Source organism: Hylaeus anthracinus, unplaced genomic scaffold (genome assembly GCF_026225885.1).
Source record: "Hylaeus anthracinus isolate JK02 unplaced genomic scaffold, UHH_iyHylAnth1.0_haploid 12002, whole genome shotgun sequence".
NCBI classification, from domain to species: domain Eukaryota; kingdom Metazoa; phylum Arthropoda; class Insecta; order Hymenoptera; family Colletidae; genus Hylaeus; species Hylaeus anthracinus.
In genome coordinates, this window is record NW_026534349.1 from 4,274,601 (window position 1) to 4,286,832 (window position 12,232).

The 12,232-nt window shown below is 38.7% G+C and overlaps 3 protein-coding genes across 6 annotated transcripts; 1 reads left to right on the forward strand and 2 right to left on the reverse strand.

Moving 5' to 3' along the window:
- Positions 1 to 363: 363 nt before the first annotated feature.
- LOC128892008 (chromatin assembly factor 1 p55 subunit) lies at positions 364 to 3,335 on the forward strand. Its single transcript, XM_054152042.1, has 5 exons — positions 364 to 523; positions 1,124 to 1,622; positions 1,707 to 1,964; positions 2,035 to 2,362; positions 2,439 to 3,335. The coding sequence occupies exons 1-5, from the start codon at positions 508 to 510 to the stop codon at positions 2,616 to 2,618; spliced, it is 1,281 nt and encodes a 426-aa protein (XP_054008017.1). The 5' UTR covers positions 364 to 507; the 3' UTR covers positions 2,619 to 3,335.
- On the reverse strand, positions 3,331 to 9,750 carry LOC128892005 (slowpoke-binding protein). Of its 4 annotated transcripts, none has more exons than XM_054152038.1 (10): positions 9,007 to 9,750; positions 8,227 to 8,757; positions 5,413 to 5,582; positions 4,930 to 5,195; positions 4,569 to 4,866; positions 4,380 to 4,471; positions 4,035 to 4,160; positions 3,886 to 3,959; positions 3,720 to 3,799; positions 3,331 to 3,661 (listed from the first exon to the last, which is right to left on the reverse strand). In XM_054152038.1, the coding sequence occupies exons 2-9, from the start codon at positions 8,553 to 8,555 to the stop codon at positions 3,748 to 3,750; spliced, it is 1,407 nt and encodes a 468-aa protein (XP_054008013.1). In that variant the 5' UTR covers positions 8,556 to 8,757; positions 9,007 to 9,750; the 3' UTR covers positions 3,331 to 3,661; positions 3,720 to 3,747. The 4 variants fall into 4 exon arrangements, with proteins under 4 accessions (XP_054008013.1, XP_054008014.1, XP_054008012.1 ...); XM_054152039.1 differs by having other exon boundaries at positions 3,752 to 3,799; positions 9,007 to 9,748; XM_054152037.1 differs by having other exon boundaries at positions 3,331 to 3,799.
- Positions 9,751 to 10,766: 1,016 nt separating this feature from the next.
- On the reverse strand, positions 10,767 to 12,176 carry LOC128892009 (non-structural maintenance of chromosomes element 3 homolog). The gene is made up of 6 exons (XM_054152043.1): positions 12,069 to 12,176; positions 11,645 to 11,946; positions 11,414 to 11,576; positions 11,255 to 11,343; positions 11,040 to 11,171; positions 10,767 to 10,967 (listed from the first exon to the last, which is right to left on the reverse strand). Exons 1-6 carry the CDS (start codon positions 12,070 to 12,072, stop codon positions 10,884 to 10,886), a joined length of 774 nt encoding a protein of 257 aa, XP_054008018.1. The 5' UTR covers positions 12,073 to 12,176; the 3' UTR covers positions 10,767 to 10,883.
- Positions 12,177 to 12,232: the final 56 nt, after the last annotated feature.

Below are 12,232 nucleotides of genomic sequence, written 5' to 3' on the forward strand. Positions count from 1 at the left end.
CCAGAGTTACAAGTGCCTCGGTGCAATATCCAATTGTAAGTATCCCTTTAAAAAACTTTAGTTATATTTATATTTAATTTGTATAATTTAAGTTTAAAGAAATATATACTAAATATTATATAACAATATGTTCTTATATAAAAATATTATTCTACACATTATTTGTCAAGTATTCTCAAAAACATACTTACCTTGTTTATAAATAAGCAAACTCGTGATCAATTTTAACAGTCTTTACTTTCCCTGCGACATGACAATCAGATATTTAATTAATTTCTTCTAATTGAACTTTATTTGTTTCTTTTTGTTGATACATCATTTATTTCTACTAAAGTCGTCCCTGAATTGTGCAGTGAGAACGCGGCGTATACTTAAGGCATTTTAGCAAATACGTTTGCCAACGTTTGCATTTTTGATGAATTCCGGCTAGACTTCGCGGCTTTTTGGCGGGTTTAAGATTTCGTCGGTATTTTACGTGTTACGTTAGAAATTTAGCAAAACGTGAGGATGGGAGATAAAGACGGTAAGAATAACATTCGTTGTTTCTCGTTCTTGTTAAATTTTCTAATCGTTCATATAAATACAGCGATCGGTCGTTCTTTCAAAGGACGCTTTCTTATCATAGTAAACAAGATTGCTTTAAACAAGGAACTTTGGTAAATTTATTTCTGTTGAAAGTATAATACGTCTGTCTTAGTCATTTAATTTACCATCAATACTAGATTATGACTGAAATAAAATGCGAAATGTTTCTGTATCGTGATATCGAGAAGTCTAAGAAAAAGATTTACATTTACTGACCGGCAGGTTATATTACCGCTAAGGACACCTTTTTATTAGTTGAAATCTCGATTTGGTTCGTAACTTTGTTTTGTATATCTTTTCTTGAATGACTAAATTAATTAATGTAGAACGTTTTGTATTTTGTTAAGGGTATTAAAAACATATAAATTAAATTTTCTTTAATTTCACATGCCTCCTTTTTCACCACTCCATAATAAAGTAATGTAATTTAATTGTTTGCATCTAGGATATTAACTATATAAAATTAATATTTTATATTTAAATTTTGCACTAATATTTTTTTATTATTTCATATATTTTACTCCATATATCATTGCAGAAACATTTGATGATGCTGTGGAGGAACGAGTTATCAATGAAGAATATAAAATATGGAAAAAAAATACTCCCTTTTTGTATGATCTAGTGATGACACATGCTTTAGAATGGCCATCTTTAACTGCTCAGTGGTTGCCTGACGTAACCAGACCAGAGGGAAAAGATTACTCTGTACACCGACTTATTCTGGGTACACATACATCGGATGAACAGAATCATTTACTTATTGCTAGTGTTCAATTGCCAAATGAGGATGCTCAATTTGACGCGTCTCACTATGATAATGAGAAGGGTGAGTTTGGAGGATTCGGTTCTGTTAGTGGAAAAATAGAGATTGAAATAAAGATAAATCACGAGGGAGAAGTAAACAGGGCACGATACATGCCACAAAATCCTTGTGTCATAGCAACTAAAACACCATCTAGTGATGTTCTTGTTTTTGACTATACAAAACATCCCAGTAAACCAGATCCAAATGGCGAATGTCAGCCTGATCTAAGGTAAGCATGCAAAGAATAACTTTTTAGACAGCAATTATTCCATGTCATTTTTTATATAAATTTGGTTTGTCATGCTTTTATCAGATTAAGAGGACATCAAAAGGAAGGTTACGGCCTCTCGTGGAATCCAAATCTCAATGGGTACTTGCTCAGTGCATCCGATGATCATACCATCTGTTTGTGGGATATTAATGCACCACCTAAGGAAAATCGTGTTATAGATGCGAAAACGATCTTTACCGGGCACACGGCTGTTGTTGAAGATGTAGCTTGGCATCTGTTGCATGAATCCTTATTTGGATCTGTCGCGGATGATCAAAAATTAATGATTTGGGACACGAGGTAATTATTATCAATGAGACAAAGGAAACTATATTATTATCATTCTTCAACGAATTGTCTTCATTCGTAGGTGTAACAATACTAGCAAGCCAAGTCACACGGTCGACGCTCACACTGCTGAAGTTAATTGTTTAAGTTTCAATCCCTACTCTGAATTTATCCTTGCGACCGGTAGTGCTGATAAAACGGTAGCGCTCTGGGATTTGAGGAACCTTAAGCTAAAACTGCATTCTTTTGAATCTCATAAAGACGAGATCTTCCAAGTCCAGTGGTCGCCGCATAACGAAACGATATTAGCCAGTAGCGGTACAGACAGGCGTCTACATGTGTGGGATCTTAGTAAAATTGGCGAGGAACAATCCAGCGAGGATGCTGAAGATGGTCCACCTGAGTTACTGGTATATTCGATTCATAATTTCTGGTACGTTACTTTGCATAAAAAGCATATTACTTACATTCGTTTGGATTTTACAGTTCATACATGGCGGCCACACTGCGAAGATCAGTGACTTTTCATGGAATCCGAACGAACCATGGGTCAAATGTTCAGTGTCAGAGGACAATATAATGCAAGTGTGGCAAATGGCAGAAAACATTTACAACGACGAAGAACCGGATACGCCAGCCAGCGAACTAGAAGCCGGTGCTTCATAAACCGTGAGATATAATAAAGAATTAAATTATTTGATATTGACATTTTCTACCAACATAAACGCGTCCGTGCGCTAAATCAACGATCCGATCTAGTATAAGGAAGACGTTAAATCGAAAAGATCATCAAGAAGCAATAATGCCTATTTTTACTACCGATCTGAAAGTCCATTTGGCAAGTTATATACACATTTCCACGATCGATTAAACGAGCGTCGAATATCCGTGTTTATTGTTTTAAGACTTAATCGATGCTTATACTACCTTGATCCCTGTAAGGTTATGATACACATTATGTACAAAACTATAGGAAAATCAGTTTTTCCTTGCTTCCTGTGATTTCCTACGTTTGTATAACCTTACGACCTACGTTGGATTAATCCCTACCAATCGCAACTATTACTAAGTTTTTTTGAAAAGAAGAATTTCATATGAAGATAGTTTGGTGATCGAAAGATCAATTTTATCCGAATCTAACCTGATATTGTTCGATAGTGAAATGCTACAGTGAGATATTATTTTCTTGTTCAAAATGATAACAAAAGATTGATATACACACGCATCATCCCTAGTATTCATACACGAGAATGTAATTTTTCTGGTCTTTTTGTATACTTTTCGACGCTTGTAAAGTAAATATTTAATCGTTCCCCATTGTTTGGCAAATGCAGGTTTCTTGGGTGTCTTTTAATACTTTAAATAATAAAGTCGACCGTACATGTACAACTTTTCTTTATTCGTTTTTCCTTGTTTTTCGTCTTCGTCTTACTTTTCTATTAAATGTATTATCGTTGCATCGCCGTTAGGATTGAACGTTTGAAACTATCTTTTTGGCACTTGGTAAAGAAACGTACGAATACATGATCCTCGGTCAAATGAACGTCCAAGAATTGGATTGGGTACCGAATAAACATTGTTCCCACAATTATACAGCAGTGTTCGAAAGCTCGTTGTATATTTCGTCGAGTAACGAATTTTCGCAAACCGTGTCCGGCCTGTGGAGAGACATTGCATCTATGTCGATTGTATCATCCAAACTTGAGATTCTGTAAAATGAGAAAGAGTGGGTTTAAGTTCTAATAAGCGTATACCTTCGAAGCTTACGTTGATTAATCACGGATCTTTGGTGTCATTACCACAATCTGCGTGTTAAATACACGTCGCTTATAGAGCGTGACCTCTGCCTGTTGTGCATGCAAAATGAATCTTCAGCGTAATAGAAAAATTTACATGGACAAATTAGACGATATCGGCGTAGCCTTTTCGTTACCTCTTATTCACGTTTTGCCGTTTAATCCCGTCGAGTAAGTTGACGATTGGCGGTGTCAAGGTTGGTCGGAATATCTAAGAAGACGAGTGCTACGTCAGAATTTGATAGCGCGGAAATAAGCATAAATTGTGGAAAGACAAAATCCTTACCGTGACGGTGGCGCTTCGCATTTCACGAAGATCGATATTTCTGAACAAATCATGAACGAGAAGCTCTTCAATGTTTTTGTGACGACTAGTTGGTTCGACGAATATGAATTTCAGTAACTCGACAACCTGTATACGTAGACGGTTCGATTAGTTTTCTCTCTTGCTGGAGAGGATTATCAGTGTCATCTCCTTCTCAGATTGTTTTCACTCTCTACAAAGCTTCATCGGAATCTGAGAAGAAAACCTCACGGATGTTTCTTGCGAGCGACAATAAGTGCGCAAACGAGAAAGAAAAAAAGAAAGCAAGCACACGAGTAACAGATAGATAGATAGTGAGATTTGTACTTGTGGATACATTTCAAGATCCGAGAAATGCACGGAATTCGGTTTAAACGATCGTAATTCGTAGCCAGCGCACATTTCAAATAGCATATGACCTAGAAGGACATCGAACGTTGCATAAAATATTTGGTCGCTAAGAAACGACGATGATTATGTCTGTTTTGATCGCACGATACTTAAAATTGATCTTACCGAAGCATATCGTATCAATGGAGGTGGTCGTTTGCGACATTCGAGAAGCAATTACTGGATGTATTCGACTGGTGAAGCCGAGAAGCGTGTTCTCGAGGCCGGCGAGCCGCGCGACACCGTTTTGGACGAGCACGTTTCCCGAGTGTAAATGGGTCACGGTTGGAAATCCTCTTTCTTTTAAAAAAATCAACGCTTCCAACACTTGACGTCCCATTTGTTGCACTTGGGGCAAGGGTAGCCCCTTTCCGCGGGAAGCGTATTTTTGGCCCCAATCCTCATTCCAACCGGTTCTTTCGATCTGTTCAATAGCTACAACTCATCATACCTGTCCATGCTACGAAGTATTACCATTGCTACTTACCCCGTATATCAGATCTTTCAGACTACCTTGACTGATGGGCTGGACCAAGATCACGTACTTCTGATTCTCGTATTCGAGGAAATCGATATCGAACACGGGACAAATGTACGGATGTTGCAAGGCTAAGAACAAGTCGTTCAAGATATTCTTGGTCAGAGGAGAAATGCTCAACGAGCAGTTCCGACTCAACGGAGCCAACGTGAGCAGCCGATCGGTTTTTAGAGACGTGTCCCTCACAGCAAACCAATGTTTGTCCATTCTCGATCCTAGAACATCACGAGAAATATACAGTAGTCGCTTTCATGCATTTTCTTTTGCTACCACCTTGTGTACAAAGAATGAAAGACCTTCTTCAGGTTCGAAAGTACTTCCCGAGGAAGGACACCCATTCTCCGCAGAATACTTACGTATGCGTTTCTACGTGCGCCTTATACATATACTAAAAAATAAAGTTGCGACGAGGAGACAAAGGGGTGAGCTTACCGAGATTATTCAGCTGCTTGATGAGACTGTAGCGAGGCGTCCCTCGGATATAAACCTGACAGATTGATAAGGCACGATCCCGGGACCTTCTCTCCATTTCCATGTACTCGCCAACATCCTCGCAAACGGACGGTCCGTGACCCAGTGCCGTGTAGCTGTGTCTTCCATTTCTGTCACGGCAAAAGCAATGAAAATGCAACTCTGTCATACTTTTCGTTTCTGTTTACTGTATTCCCACTGTTTTTAAGGCAAAGTGTAATCTATGATCGGGGTTAACGAGCAATTTATGTATCGAACACAACATTCGTACGCTTATACTTTCTCCTTTAAAGAAATAGCGCTCTTGCGGTATATGTCTTTTGTGGAAAAAGTGTAGAGATATTATAAATATAGTAGGAGAATCAAACCTCTGCTTGGACTACAACTAAACACAGTCAGTTTCTCAGCAACGATTTGCTTTCCTCTCAAACAGAAGACGCGGCACTTGTTGCTAACAATAAGTGACCAACCCTTTCACTTTGCCAGCACAATGCAACGGACGAGGATAGCGCTCAAATATCGAGCTATCGTATACGTCTCGGGGGGTGTTGAATGGAAAAAATTAGACAAGAGGAAGAGGAGTTAGAAGTTCTCCTTTGTGTTTCGAGCAGGCAGGAACGATATCGTAACGAGGTGTTTGTAACAATCCCCAATCGCTGATTAAGTATTATTAGAACGCGTACAACTCCATATTTTGAGTTGAAAGCCAGGAGTTATTAAATATAAGTCTATTTTTGTGAAAGTTACTTACATGAAGTTGAAGGCTGATAAAAGAAACAAAGATCAATTTAAACAAAATGTTGGAAGTGAAAGAAAGAGATAAATACATACATGAATGGAACTACATGCGACATCTAAACATTGTTTTTCATAATTATATTAACGCATTAAAAGTAAGTCCATTGAAAGTGAAGAGCAATACCTGTTGACAGTATTCGAAGCATTCGGAAAATCATAATCGTGTATAACGATAATTTCTCGGTTGGATGAATGGTACCTCGAGCGATGCCAATAATGGATTAGATTCCCGAACCAACGGCTACAAACTGGATCGACCGCGTTAGCGTTACCAGCGAGCTGCCATCTGTGTCTACGAGTGCAAGGGTTTCATCCAATTAGATGACAGTTGAAAAAAATGTAGCGAGGTTGTCGACGTACTCTCGAGAGTTTGGACTGCTTGTATTTTACTACGGGAACTATTTAATATTCGAAAACTCGTGCACTTTCAGTGAATCAAATACTACTCGAGTAATTAGCTCACATCGGAGTACCTTCGCTCCAAAACCTCAAGATGAAACCGCCGTATTTGTAGGTCTATATTGGATTTAAGAATCTGCTTATCTATACTATTTGGTTTTGGTATAATGTTCCCTACTCTTCCTTTCTAATATTTCTAACTTGTTCAAGTGAAAGAAAATGAAGGAAATCAACATTTTCGACACCTGCTCCGAGTTTCTGAACCTTTCTCAAATGCATGCTGGAGGTCATCGAACTCCATAGTTGTACGGGTGGTTATTCTTCTTGAAATTGCAGTTCTTTAATAGAGTTAGTTTTTTTATTGAAAACTTCTATGCAGCAGGTGTCAGGAATGTTAATCTTTATCTACTGGAGACTTCACTTTCTTTGACCTGAAAATTAATTGCCATTAGCTGTAATAGGGAAATTCAAACAACAAAGTTGTAACAAAAGAATACAGTTTTTGAACGTATATAACTTATTCCAGGCCATCTTTAATATCACCTAAACGAGCGCGGATGTGTCATTGGTATTCGCTTCCCTCGAAGTTGAACGTTCTGCGAGCAGTTCCTATGGCGGTCGTCCGTATGTGATAATCGCATCTCAACGAGCTGCGTTGTCATGGTTAAACTACGTCGAAGCGAAGTTTACCGAGATGAGTTTGCCACGAGGACTTCGAATACAGATTCAGCGTTTTGGAATTTTACTTATTCCGTTGCTACGTGTTACACGTAGACGTCCTATAGAAACTTGTTTGGATCGTGATAGATCATCCATGTACACAGGGATTATTGCGTGACCGAATCGTTTGTAAATAAATGCGGACAGATGAAGAAGGTATTCCAGTTGTCGGAGAAACCAGTAATCCGTACGATAAAGCGTTTATCGCTACATTATTTTTACAAATTTTAATAAGAGTTTTCAAGGGTGTATTCTTGAAGTGTTTGAAATAGATGAGAAAAATCAATTTTTTCAACATGTCAGATTATAACGCCTGCTTAAATCGGTAGAACTCAACTTCGTCCTCGTGTACGCGATATCGGCTTGGTCTCCTCGTATCGTGTAATTAAGAGAGCTAAGGGGACTCAAGGTCGATCGATATGCTTGGTAAAAGAAATTGCCAGAAACGGTAACTCGTTGGATACAGCGTTAACAGGTTCGATTCGAAGCTCAGGTAGCAACACGATTCTGCTGTCGTTAGCTGTAATCGAGTAACTCAGCGTGTATCGATCGTATGAAAACGTTCCTCTCTCCCTCTATCTCTCCCGTTTCTCGCACAAATAATCGGTAATACATGCATCGCAATATCGATTCAGTTATTATTTAGATCAAGGGAATGTAGACAGCCGTGGACAAAAGTATCGTCCATGATGAATAAAAGATGATCTACTTATCCGTATGCTCGTTAAATGAAAATTAGTTGAATTACAGAATCGCAATGTTAGCTGTGTTCGTTAGCTATCAATAAGGTCAATTGTAATTATCGATTCGGTTACACTTTGCCTAGCACTGCTTAGTAGATGGAAGCGATCGAATTACCTGACATCAGACTCCTTGCAACCTCGTGCAGCGGACACGCGACTAAATAATATCTTGGCTAGATTGTCGATTTTATTGGTCAATTGGTAGCCCTTTTCCTCGTCGCTGTCATCGTCTTCTATGCTAGCGCTTCTTCCACGGCGGAGAGTTCCCCGTGCGGATACGATAGCTTCGGAGTCTAGCTCGATGGCACTCTGAGTCCTTCTATTAACGGCACGACGTTTCCGCCGTGTTTTCGGACGCTCCTGCCAGAATCTGTCATGGCCTGTGACGACCGGTTCCTTGTGATCGTCGTCCCTCTTGTTCAAGTTCTGATAGAGGTTGAACATTTCGGGCGAGTTTTTTTATCTTGCGCGCCGTTTCGAATCGTTTGCCACCGCGTTCTCTCCTCCGTGTATCAAATAGTTTCTTATGCTTTCGTTTGCGACGCTTCAAAGAGTCCGTCACATCGAACCGCATAAGTACTCTTCAACCAAAAGATTCTCCCGCCCCCGAGAAAATATTCACTTATGAGTCTGTGAGTCCCAATACCTGAAGCAAGATTGTTTAGATGAAGTTATGAGAACACTACGCTGTTTAAGTCTCAACTGCTAATAGTTTAATAGGGTTGGACTTGAAGTTCACTGCTCGACGACGTGTACATACTAAAATAAAACACTTGATATTTTGCATTAATCTTCAAAATAAATTTTTGCTTTGAACTTATAAAAATGGACCGTTGACTTTCATGTTATTACACGTCGTCCACAGCGAAAGGCTGAATCAATCATTTGTCGTTACCATTACAGTATCGCGAGTTTTGACTTCCTTCTCAACAATTCTGTGACGGGTACCAAGCTTCTTCGATTCTAACACCTCTACAAGAGTTCACCTTTCCGTTTCTCTTCTTTTTTCATTCCCCTTGTTTCTTGTTCGTGGAACTCATTATATTGTTTTTTTATACGTTGATCAAATGATCGGTTCGCGTGTTGTCAGCATTCAAACGATTACTTATAAACAACAGATGGTTTGCCACGATTTCTTCGATGGTTGTAAATCGTTGTCATCGTTACTACTGTTTAGTTTACCCCGTTAGGTGGACGATTGTACGAAAAACGAAGCCTAAACGCGCACGGATGGCAGGATTTGCGAGATGCGATGCAGGACGCAACGGATGGATACGCGCGTGTTTCTTTTTACCGAATTTGGTCCCCGATGTTAGCGACAACTAATCGGTATTAGGCCAAAGATAGGCCCGTACGACGAGTAAATGAACGGTTAACAAAAGTAGGGTAAGAGTGCAGGGATGCGCGCGGTACTGCGACACTGCGAACCGCGCGCGCCGCGACGCAACGCGACTACCTACCCACCAGGCCCGGTTGGAACACCGACGAACACTGAATGTTTAGCGCCTGCTTTGCAGCCCGGCCTGACTGACACAGATTTGCTGCATTGGTAGTCGGGCAGCTGGTATAGTTTGCCACGGTACTCCTCACTGCGCAATCACGCTTTCAGTAAAGGAAAAGTTACGTTTTCGAATGAAGAGTGCCGACAATAATGACGCCATCCTCTTCATCTCTGCATTTTATGTTGCAAATAAAAATGTAATGATAAGGAAATCATATGGTCTTTGTAACTTACTTAAGTGAAAACAGGATTAAGGCTAAGAAACTATAAAAGTTGTTACTAACCTTATTGCTAAGCCGAGCAGGCAATCATTCTTCGCTTGCGATAATACGTTTTAAATTGGAGCACTAACGCTTTCAATCTAAAAATATGAAAAAACAGCTAATATTATATTATCCCATAAAGATCATAAATATCGCCAAATTCATTCGTCATTTTTAATATTAAGGAAAAACTATACCAAGTGCCTGATAACTCGAACATGCTTAATTACTCGAACAGTTACTCTAACGCATCAGAACCACGCGTATCAGCTCTTCTTTAAACTTTGATATCAATTCACTATTCCAAGCCCCAAGATTCAAGGATCACCCAGTGGATATAGGAAAATAAAATTCCTGGTGGACAGTGTAATCGGGTTTGCGAGACATGCTGGAATAGTAAGAGATTAAGCTGCGATCGTCGACTTAACGGAAACCTCACGATTAAGCGTTCGGTACTATCTGGTCCTATACATATAGCGTCGCTTGTCTTTTCCCATGACTGTATCTAAAGATTGATTGTCTATATTTGAATGAAAAACGCAGCTTTGCTGCGGGATTATTTATTTTCATCAAAAGTGAGGTAGACTGTGTTACTATTGTAAATTTCAAATGCCACGTTGAAGACAATGACAATTCTTTTGTTTCTGTAAATCAATTTCGTTTGAAGCTCTTCGAGTTGTGCAACGTAACGTCGCAAGAAAATATGAATCCGATTAGATTTGGTTAAAACTAGGGCAGCTGAATATGTTTTAGATTCCTCTGACCCTTGCTGAACTCGAAGACCGTGTACGAACTTTAATCTTGCCTCGCAGTTTTACGGCTGCACTCGGGGACGTTTGAAGAAACTTATTATTTGGTTGGGAAAATATCGTTTTTGAAATTATTCGGTCGTTATATTCAAAAATAATTTTATTGTTCAGAAATAATTTGTACTTTATTGATCACAGTCGTTGCGCCTGGCTTCATTGTTCGTAATTTCACGAGCAACATTTTATCCATACTAGTCGATCACTCACAATTCTTGGTTTTCTCGTGTGCGATTACTGCTTTATATTGTGCCGGCCAGCTCTCTATTCGACGCCCACTGTAGATCTAAGGATAAACAATACTTTATACATTATATACCGCGCATATATGAAAGTAGGTATACGCATGTGTTGTTACCTGTGATACAAATTCTAAACATGAGCGTCGAGTAACTTCGTATTCGGCCCGCATTCCCCACTTATATTCTATTTTTGTTGGATCGTCTTTGTCCACGGCGACCTTCTCCAGATATCTTTGCTGAACAAATACCTAAATATACACGAATGTGAGTTCAATTCCATTTTTATACCAAATTCATAACGTGCTACAATATCTTTTTTCTTCATTCTTACCTCTATGGACTGTGCGACATCGCCGAAATAATAATGATGGGAATTATCTGATTTAATACCCATGTTTGTAAGAAATTCCCACAAAGTTTCTAAAGTAATTTGAAAAATATAGCTATATATTCTTATCTCTTGTGTGTTTCTGTAATTAGGCAGTCTTACCTTTAGTACAAAATTCGTCAGACATAAATATATGTGAAAGCACTAAGAATAATAGTACTTGTTTACTAGCTTCAAGTTTAGATGGTTGAAGATGAGGATTTTTTATTTCATTTACCAGAATGTATTTGCCACTTTCGATTTCCATCAGTTGATATCCATAAATCTGTCAACATATGCAATTATATAAACAAAATTCTAAAAAGTTACGTAAACTTAAATTTTCGTTCGTACATTTGACAGTATATGTTTTGCTTTAGACATCAGCTGATGAAACTGTTTCCCCTGGCCACCAAAGACGTTCTTGATTAGTCGTGCTTTATTTACAATTTGCTTTTTCTTATCTAAAGCAAAAAGGTGCTTTATCAAACTACCCACAAGTTGATTTTCTTCCTGGGTAGTTACACGATTGGGAGGAGATTCTGGCGAACCCTGATCGCGTCTACTCGTGGATGGAACAGGTTGAGACAAAATAGTAACGTTGCCACTACTCGCTCTGACACTTTGTTGCGACAAGAATTTACCTCTGCTTCGTGCTACAAAAATTATTAATCGTTTAGTTATTGGTAACCTTGTATTTTTATATTAATTATCGTATACTTCGTAAAAAGAATATTGTTTATCAAATCAAATTAAAAACTTTATTGTTCTTACTTACTCATTTTGCACCGCAACTGATGAAAATCAGTATCAGTTTGATAACAGAAGCAACAGTTCTTTCTTCGGTTTACAATTTGAGGTTAAATCCTCTGAAACCGACATACATGCTTTAGTTTGCTTGTGTAGGTGACGGTAAACCGTTATGTAGCGACATCTACGATA